This window comes from Portunus trituberculatus, chromosome 32, assembly GCF_017591435.1.
Source record: "Portunus trituberculatus isolate SZX2019 chromosome 32, ASM1759143v1, whole genome shotgun sequence".
Classification (NCBI taxonomy): Eukaryota; Metazoa; Arthropoda; class Malacostraca; order Decapoda; family Portunidae; genus Portunus; species Portunus trituberculatus.
The window spans coordinates 10808376-10818639 of record NC_059286.1 but is presented as its reverse complement, the minus strand read 5'-3'; the positions used below and the strand labels follow the sequence as shown (position 1 = coordinate 10818639).

The 10264-nt window shown below is 40.2% G+C and overlaps 1 protein-coding gene across 2 annotated transcripts in view; it reads right to left on the bottom strand.

The window, feature by feature from the left end:
• LOC123511916 (protein amalgam-like) overlaps positions 1-9779 on the bottom strand; it is a 364685-nt gene extending 354906 nt beyond the window's left edge. For both annotated transcript variants that reach the window (XM_045267995.1, XM_045267996.1), the window contains exons 1-2: positions 9732-9779; positions 4916-5883 (exon numbers count right to left, since the gene is read on the bottom strand). In XM_045267995.1, coding sequence (XP_045123930.1) covers positions 4916-5027 — 112 coding nt within the window. In that variant the 5' untranslated portion in view covers positions 5028-5883; positions 9732-9779. The remainder of the gene's footprint in view (positions 1-4915; positions 5884-9731) is intronic.
• Positions 9780-10264: the final 485 nt, after the last annotated feature.

Below are 10264 nucleotides of genomic sequence, written 5' to 3'. Positions count from 1 at the left end.
CTCTCTCTCTCTCTCTCTCTCTCTCTCTCTCTCTCTCTCTCTCTCTCTCTCTCTCTCTCTCTCTCTCTCTCTAGTAGTGTGTGGGTGTGTGAGTGTGAATCATTGGTGATATTCTCTCACACACACACACACACACACACACACACACACACACACACACACACACACACACACACACACACACACACACTCTCTCTCTCTCTCTCTCTCTCTCTCTCTCTCTCTCTCTCTCTCTCTCTCTCTCTCTCTCTCTCTCTCTCTCTCTCTCTCTCTCTCTCTCTCTCTCTCTCTCTCTCTCTCTCTCTCTCTCTCTCTCTCTCTCTCTCTCTCTCTCTCTCTCTCTCTCTCTCTCTCTCTCTCTCTCTCTCTCTCTCTCTCTCTCTCTCTCTCTCTCTCTCTCTCTCTCTCTCTCTCTCTCTCTCTTACATATATGCCAAAAATTATAAGAAAAACTGATATGTGGAATAAAATTGAAAAATGTTAGTTTGTACCTAAGTTAACCCAAACAATGATGACGAATGACGCTAAAACATGATCTATACAACACTTTACGACCACAAATACATTACCTTGCCTGGGACACACACACACACACACACACACACACACACACACACACACACACACACACACACACACACAGGACACACAGAGAGACACACACAGACACACACACACACAGGATGAGAGAGAGACCATAATTACTTTGACCATAATTACTTTGCCGGCGTGAATTTAGAGAGAGAGAGAGAGAGAGAGAGAAAGACAACATTCAATTATCTACAGACAGACACACACACACACACACACACACACACACACACACACACACACACACACACACACACACACACACACACACACACACACACACACACACACACACACACACACACACACACACACACACACACACACACACACACACACACACACACACACACACACACACACACACACACACACACACCAAGACAATATCGAAAAACACAAGATTAGAGGCTGTTTTACTGACTTTTCCCTTCTCATTTTTTCTTTTCCTTTTTTGTCTCCTTTTAATGGAGTCGCACGAGTTAGGTGGAATATACTGCCATACATTGTCTTTCCTTCGCTTTTGTTTCTCGTGCACTTCTACTACACGCTGATAAGAAACCGCCCTCACTCTCTCTACCTATTGTGTGACCGGTAAGGCGCTGGGTTGAAAATGGCCGGGTTTCTCCAACGAGCGATATGAAAGAATTTAGCGAAGGTTTTTAGTAATGTTCCCGGTTTTTTATTAAGGTATTTGGTTTTGTTAGTTGTTGTACGGGTTGTAATTAATGGTACCGGTTATTTCTATGAGGGCATTTGGTGTTATTGGTTGTATGGGGTTGTTATCAACGGTACCGGTTTTTTCTATGAGGTTATTTGTTTTTGTAAGTTGTAAGGATTGTTAGTGATGATACCGGCTTTTTATGAAGGTATTTGATGTCATTACTTGTTGTGAAGGTATTTTTTATGAAGGTATTTGGCGTTGTAAGTTGTTGTAAAAGGTTGTAACTGATGGCACCGGCTTTTTATGAAGGTATTTGATGTTGTTAGTTGCAATTATCAGTGTTTTTTTTTTTTTCTCAAGTTTTATATTGGTCATTTTATGCGTGTTTTTATTTATTTTTTTGTCTCTAAGTGGTGTTCCAATATTTTTCTGTAACTATTGGGGTAATATTTTTTTTTTCAATTCCTAGTTTTTATTTTTTGCCAGAGATGAAATGACAGGTAATGGGGAACGTTATATGTGATGTTTCTATCTTTTTTCTCTCTCTCTTTAATAAATGGTTCAATTTTTTCTTTTAATTATTGAGGGTGTAGTTTTCTTTTTCTCCCCCTTTAAATAATGCTCCAAATTTTGTGCTGTGTGTGTGTGTATGTGTGTGTGTATGTGTGTGTGTGTGTGTGTGTGTGTGTGTGTGTGTGTGTGTGTGTGTGTGTGTGTGTGTGTGTGTGTGTGTGTGTGTGTGTGTGTGTGTGTGTGTGTGTGTGTGTCTGTGTGTGCTTTCTTTCCATATTCCAATTTGTAAAGAAAGAAATATGAGTAATATGTGAATTTTCTCTTTCTTCCCTTTAAGTTTTATTTTTTTCCTCATAATTCAAGTTTCTTTATGAATGTTAAAAAAAAAAATCATTGTATTTTTTTCCTTTTCCAGCACAACCTTTCCCATTTTGAATATGATTTTCTCTTTTCACTTCCTTTTCTTGACTGTATTTCTTTTACCTTTCCTTTTCTTAATCTCCTTACCGTTTCCAATCCATGTCTTAACTTGAATCCGTTTTACTTTTCCTTTTTCATGCTCTCCCTTGTCCCTCTTCTTCCTTTTTCCTTTCCGTTCCTTCATTTTGTTTCATTCCTTACATTTCTTAACTTCTTCCCTTTTTCCATTCCAAATTCTAAGCCTAAATCCATTTTAACACTCCATTTTTCATCCTCTTTCTTGTCCCTCTTCTTTCCTATTCACTTCCTATTCTTAATTTGGTTTCATTCCTCCCATTTCTTATCCTCTTTCCTTTTTCCATTCCACATCTTAGCTTGAATCCATTTTACCTTCACCTTTTCATCCTCTCACCTGACTCTCTTCTCTTTTCCTTTTCTTAATTTTCTTTCATTCCTTCCATTTTTTGTCCTCTTTCCTTTTTCCATTCCACATCTTAGCTTGAATCCATTTTACTTTCACCTTTTCATCCTCTCACCTGACTCTCTTCTCTTTTCCTTTTCTTAATTTTCTTTCATTCCTTCCATTTTTTGTCCTCTTTCCTTTTTCCATTCCACATCTTAGCTTGAATCCATTTTACCTTCCCTCTTTCATCCTCTCACCTGTACCCTCCTGTTCCACCTCCCCCCCACATTCACCTTTTGAAAGTCACGCAACTCCACAAAAGAACACATATTTCTAGCATCCTTTTTTGTACTTTTTTTTTTCCCGCTACGAGTTTCATTTTTTTATTTTTTATTTATTTATTATTTTTTTTGCGTACATTTTTTTTCTCTCTTTGCGAGGATCACGGTGGAAGCGGTTAGTACACGTGTATGTGCTCCGGGGCGTGTGCATGCTCTCACACTTACATGTATGCAAATGTACGTGAATGCTTTGGTTCATACACTCTCACGCTGAGCCAAAAAGGGAATTAATGTGAAAGGGTTTGTAGCAGTGGTCGTAAACAAGTAGATAAAAAAAAACGAGGAGCGAGTTAGAGAGAGAGAGAGAGAGAGAGAATCGGTAAAATAAAGAGAATCGGTAAAATAAAGCTCGTTCTCTCTCTCTCTCTCTCTCTCTCTCTCTCTCTCTCTCTCTCTCTCTCTCTCTCTCTCTCTCTCTCTCTCTCTCTCTCTCTCTCTCTCTCTCGAAACTTCAGCAGACAATTTTTTTTTTTACTTTCTTTTGAGCCATTCTGTAACTAGCTTTTGTTGCCACACACACACACACACACACACACACACACACACACACACACACACACACACACACACACACACACACATCATATATTTTATCTGTATATACTTTTTTTTCCAGTTTTGTTTACTGTGTTCACGGTCACATTCATATCAACTAGTGTCATTTATTAACAGCTTCAAATTTATGTAGAATATTTCAGTAGTTTGTGCTTTATGGGGTATTATATTCTCGATTTACATTTTTTAGACTTTATTTTATATTTCGTAAGTCTTTCAGTGCGAGGAAAAAAATGTTCCTTTAATGACCTTTAACTTTTCAGACGCGTTGTTTTACTCTATTCTCGCTTCCCTTTAACTGTTTCGCACCGGTGCCGTGACACACATTTAATTTCAGTCACCGAACAATTATAGGGGTAAATATAGAACAGCATACACTAACGGCTTTGTCTGTTTCATCGCTCATTCTGTTTTCAGTCTTGCTTTTCACAATATCAGTCTGTTTGCCTTGGATGTCATATTTCAATAGCATTGATCGTGTGCAATAGTGTCTGAGTTAAATTGTTCTCTCGCTTAGAAAAGACCTAATTGCTGTTAGTGTTCAGTCAAGTGGGAGCTTTAAAAAAATATTGGACAAATTTATGGATGGGTATGATTGATGGAAGCTTTATTCACAGAGGGACCGCCACGTGTTTGTCTGACAGCCTCCTACAGATTGCCTAATTTTCTTATGTTTTTATGTTGTTCATTGAGTATCTTTTTGTAATGTCCTCTTTAGGAAATGCCAACTTAAATTAACCTTTTCTTCTACGGTTACATAAAGCATTCCTCTTCTTTTCACTGTGTGTGTGTCCATGGAAACTCATCAGATATCTACAGTAATAAGATTATGAATGTCGAGTATGGTTTGATAACTTTTTACTATACACGGCGCGCTAAACAACTAAAAAAGTCTGAAAAGATGATACGAAAGCTTTGAATAATTTCGTTGTTTCCTTTACATTTGACAATACGTTGTGCGTGTAATTCCATTCCTTAATTTATGTGAAGAGTTATTGTTAATTATGGACAAAGTCGTGGAAATCCCCTCATAACATTTCACTATCATTAACTTACTATTGGGAGATGAAGTTCAGAATTAGATCATTCCCTGCAACCTTGTGTTTACTCTGTGTGTGTGTGTGTGTGTGTGTGTGTGTGTGTGTGTGTGTGTGTGTGTGTGTGTGTGTGTGTGTGTGTGTGTGTGTGTTTGCAAGTGGCGCACAATATGTCAGAATTCCATTGTTTGCATTCATTTATCACGCTCACGAAAACACGTCGTATTGTTAATGTTAATCCCAAGACAAACCCTGCAATTGGGACGCACGATATTGTCAGTGGCAGTGAAAGAAACAATTATTCAAGCTATTTAAACAACCAGGCACAAAAAAAATAGTTACCTGGAAGAGAGAAAGACAAGAATAACGAGGTGAATCTCCTGTAACTTACCTTTATTTAGTGGAGAGCTTGAGAGGGCAGGGTGCAGCAGTAACAGCAGCAGCAGGGAGAGTAACAGCAGTGAAGCAGTGAACGTAACAGTAGCAGTTCCCTGGTTCCTCATATTGCCTCGCCTACTGTAACCCTTTCACTGCCACTCACGGAAGGACAGTGTCAGTAACTAGGCAAGTAAGTAGGCAAGTTTTATTCAAGTTTTAGGTTTATCTTAGTTCACTTTCAAGCCTTTTATTTCTTAACTGGTTTGGAATCTAGTTTTTCTTCTTTTCCTCACTTAGTTTCTTTTTTCTAAATAAAGTAAGCTTTCCGTATTTTTGTCACTTTTTTAAGCCTTTTTCCTTAGATTGGTTTAAGATTCCTAGTTCATTTCGTCACTCAAGATTTTTTTTTTGATTGGTGTGTTTCGTGTCCTTTTTTTTTCCTTACTTATTTTTTTTCTATACTAGATTGATATTCCTGGTTCTTTGTTTGTTTGTTTGTGTTTTTCCTCAGACACGCTTCATGTCACCCACTCGTTTCTCAATTAAGTGCCAAGTATAACTAAAGCAACATCCTAGACACTCGTATAGTCACTTATCTCCAGTTTTGCTTCCCACTTTCTCTTATTGCTTCGACATCACAACGAGTAAAATAAAAACCTAACTATATATATACTTTCCAGCACTAACTATTGAAATATATATACACTACATTAACAATCTACTAAACAACAAACCATATGACTTAATCTCATCAATATTAAACTCTCCTTTCGTCTCGTTTTGGTTGATGATTTGAATTGACAAGTTTTCAGTAAGTAATCAGCAGTCACACAGTACGAGACTCTCCTGTTTCACTAAGCTGTCACTCCTTCCCTCCGCGCCCTTGCTTCCTCTGTGTCACCGCGCCATAGGTTAATTAGAGCATCAATTATTCACCTGTTCTTGATTCACATTGCTGTGTTATATATGTATCCGGGTCACCTGCGTGGGAAAATGTCTAATTAAGGACACCTGTAAAATTCTCTCTCTCTCTCTCTCTCTCTCTCTCTCTCTCTCTCTCTCTCTCTCTCTCTCTCTCTCTCTCTCTCTCTCTCTCTCTCTCTCTCTCTCTCTCTCTCTCTCTCTCTCTCTCTCTCTCTCTCTCTCTCTCCCGTGTGCTGCTTTAATTTTTTTTAGCCAGGAAAGAAAAAATGAATATACAGTTTTTTGCTTATGTATTCTCTCTCTCTCTCTCTCTCTCTCTCTCTCTCTCTCTCTCTCTCTCTCTCTCTCTCTCTCTCTCTCTCTATCTATCTATCTATCTATCTATCTCTATCTCTCTATCTATCTATCTATCTATCTATCTGTGTATCTATTACTCTGTATGTGTGTGTCTGTCTGTCTATCTTTCTGTCTGTCTGTATATCTATCTATTCATCTATCTATCTGTCTGTGTATCTCTCTCTCTCTCTCTCTCTCTCTCTCTCTCTCTCTCTCTCTCTCTCTCTCTCTCTCTCTCTCTCTCTCTCTCTCTCTCTCTCTCTCTCTCTCATTTTAATTATTCTCCTCTTGAGCGTGTATAAATCCCAGGCCGCTACAAGAAGAAAGAGTATTGACCACATTCACCATCTAAATTAATGGGATTTGTGAGGCATTACTCTAAAAAAATCCCCTTTGCAATTCTTTTCCTTCCTTTCCTTCCAAGCCCTGCGGTTTTCATGCAATTTCTCTCTCGGGTGATTTTGTTTCGATGTGAGTTTTGTTTCGTTTTGTTTGGTTTGGTTGGTTTGGGTCTGGTTTTGTTGGGTTTTCTTCCGAGTTGTGTTTCCCGTTTTCTCTTTCTGGTTCTGTTCGTTTCGTTCTGTTTTTTTTTTTTTTGTCACTTTTTTGTTGGTCTTAGTTTTCTGGGTTCATTCCGTCAATTTTTTTTTTCTTCTGCTTTTTTTTCCTGCTTCTTATCTTATTACTTCTAGGTGTGTTAAAGAAAGTAAATATGCGCACTACTACTACTACTATTACTTCAACTACTAATATTATTACTACTACTACCACTATTACTACTACTACTACTACTATTACTATTACTATTATTATTATTACTACTACTACTACTACTACTACTACCACCACTACTACTACCAATACTACTACTACTACTGCTACTACTGCCAATGGTAATAATAATAACAATAATAATAATAATAATAATAATAATAATAATAATAATAATAATAATAACGAATTAAAATCCCAACAACTTTCTGGAGCTTTACATTAATTCATAACTTTATTTTTCACCATACGAAGCTTTGCTCTTTGATCCCCCGAGAGCCGACGGAAGAAAGGTCAAAGGTCAGCCATGCACGAAGCAATGAGCGTGACCTTTTCCCGCTGACCTGAGTGTGAATTTCATATCTGTTTCATGTTTTATTTGTGATCTATCTGTGATGATATCCTCCCCACACACACATCCTTTCTCTCTCTCTCTCTCTCTCTCTCTCTCTCTCTCTCTCTCTCTCTCTCTCTCTCTCTCTCTCTCTCTCTCTCTCTCTCTCTCTCTCTCTCTCTCTCTCTCTCTCTCTCTCTCTCTCTCTCTCTCTCTCTCTCTCTCTCTCTCTCTCTCTCTCTCTCTCTCTCTCTCTCTCTCTCTCTCTCTCTCTCTCTCTCTCTCTCTCTCTCTCTCTCTCTCTCTCTCTCTCTCTCTCTCTCTCTCTCTCTCTCTCTCTCTCTCTCTCTCTCTCTCTCTCTCTCTCTCTCTCTCTCTCTCTCTCTCTCTCTCTCTCTCTCTCTCTCTCTCTCTCTCTCTCTCTCTCTCTCTCTCTCTCTCTCTCTCTCTCTCTCTCTCTCTCTCTCTCTCTCTCTCTCTCTCTCTCTCTCTCTCTCTCTCTCTCTCTCTCTCTCTCTCTCTCTCTCTCTCTCTCTCTCTCTCTCTCTCTCTCTCTCTCTCTCTCTCTCTCTCTCTCCTTTCCCTTTTCCTTATTTACTTCCCCAGGTCGGAAGGAACAAGCGCATTGATTCCCTAGTGTTTGGATCCGTCATATCACAACATTACGCTCTGTTTCAATAATTGACCGACGCGATACCCCAGTTTTTGTGTGACTCTTGACTTGTTTAGACATTTCTCGGCTCCCATCACGCCACCGCCGGGACCCGAACAGCTGCTATTTATGGTGTTGTGTGTTGTGTGTTGTTTGTGCTGGGATTATGTGGACCTCGTGGATTGTAATACGTGATAATGCCATGGGAAAGTGGTGGGGGGTACTGGTGGGTGGATGGGTGGGTGTGTGTGGGCGTGGTGGCTTGGTGGATGGGGAGGTTATCGGGGGAGGTGTGTTTGGGTGTGTGGTGGGAGAATTTTTATTTCAAACGGGGTGTTAGTTTCATTATGTCTTTTTAAGTTTATTTTTGTTTGCTTTTGTATTTTTGTGGTTAGTGAAATTTGGTCTAATGTGTGTGTGTGAGAGAGAGAGAGAGAGAGAGAGAGAGAGAGAGAGAGAGAGAGAGAGAGAGAGAGAGAGAGAGAGAGAGCTGGTATGTTACAAAGTATTTTCTGTAAGTATTTGTCATCTGTTCACACATTATTTGATATACGTATATTTCAATGTTTAAAGATAGAAGTAAGAGCGAAAAGAGTTTTTATTAGAGGAATATCTAATGCGTATGTGCATTTTGGTTCTAATTATAATCGAACCTGTATCTAAATTTTGTGTATACGTGTTCATGTTGCAGCAGAAAAAGAACTTTCTATTACATGCATATCTTCATCATCAGTTCACTATTGCACTGAAAAACAATCACATAATTTCAAAACACTTAGTAAAACGTGAATCTTCTACTACTGTGTGTGTGTGTGTGTGTGTGAGTGTGAGTGTGTGTGAGTGTGTCGTTATGGCGTGTTATTGATGTAGGCGGGTGGTCAGCAAGTCAGTCAGTTTAGGACTTCAGGCGACTCAGACATACAGACAGACATACAGACACTCACGTCAGTTTGAGTCACGTCACGCTCTCGTCAGCTTGAATGTTCTTGCTGAGTGTCTTGCTGTCTTTGTCTCAGCTTTACCCTGTTTTCCTCACATTTTTCCCCTTTAACTGCAAGCACCGACGGTATTTTTCATTCATTTTCTCGCTTTGTGTGTGTATGTGTGTGTGTGTGTGTGTGTGTGTGTGTGTGTGTGTGTGTGTGTGTGTGTGTGTGTGTGTTGCATACCGTGATTTACTTCTGCGTTCTGCCATTCAGCTTCATCACATCTTGATTTACCTTCTCCCACTTCACAATGTTTCCTTCGACACACACACACACACACACACACACACACACACACACACTCTCCATCTTGCAGAATAATAAGTCTCGCCGGAACACACGTCAAATCACTCACGGAGAATTTATGCATCTTACCATACCAGAGAGAGAGAGAAGGGGAAAAAAAGTGAAGCTCCAGCGACACTTAATAATTCTATCTTTCCCCTTACGTATAATTTCCAAACGTGAGCACTCTTAGGTTCTTGATCCTCTTATGCTTATTATTTTATTCATTCCGCATTGGTAACACGTAACACACACTTTTTCCCATCCGTTCTCCGTCATTTGCCACTCGCCGTAACTTTTAACGTGACGGTTTGTACGAAAACTTTCACTCATCTTGTCTCAAAACTTGCATGGAAACTTTTTTTTAACCTCTAACCAATGTACACGAACAAAGCACTCCCACCACGGCCACGGACTCGCCCATCGCCTCACGGACCCACACGCACACACACGCAGGGAGGGAATAACACACACATACGTACACGCACACATACAGGCACACATTCAGGTTTACGGACAGAGAGGAAAGGGGACTACGTACAGGAGCCCACTCACACACGCGCGCCGGACCAAGCTGGCGACAACTGACGGGGTGAAGCTCTCCCACCCAGACCAGCTGAGTCCGCACGCGCTCTCCTCCTCCTCCTCCTCCTCCTCCTCCTCCTCCTCCTCCTCCTCCTCCTCCTCCTCCTCCTCCTCCTCATCTTCCTTCCGTTCCTGTTCTTCCTTCCGTTTGCTCTTCCTCTTCATCCACCATTTGTTTCTCTCTCTCTCTCTCTCTCTCTCTCTCTCTCTCTCTCTCTCTCTCTCTCTCTCTCTCTCTCTCTCTCTCATATTCTTGCTCTTTTTTTTATCCTATACTGCCGTTTCTCTGTCTTTCTCTCTCCTCCTTTACTTCCTTCTCCTCCTTCTCCTCTTCTTCCTCCTCCTCCTCCTCCTCCTCCTCCTCCTCCTCCTCCTCCTCCTCCTCCTCCTCCTTTTCTCCCTTTACGTTCATAGTTTATTGGTCTCCTTTTCCTAACTCTTCTTTCTTTATAAATCCATTCCATTCTACAGCCCACTTGCCTGTCTTTT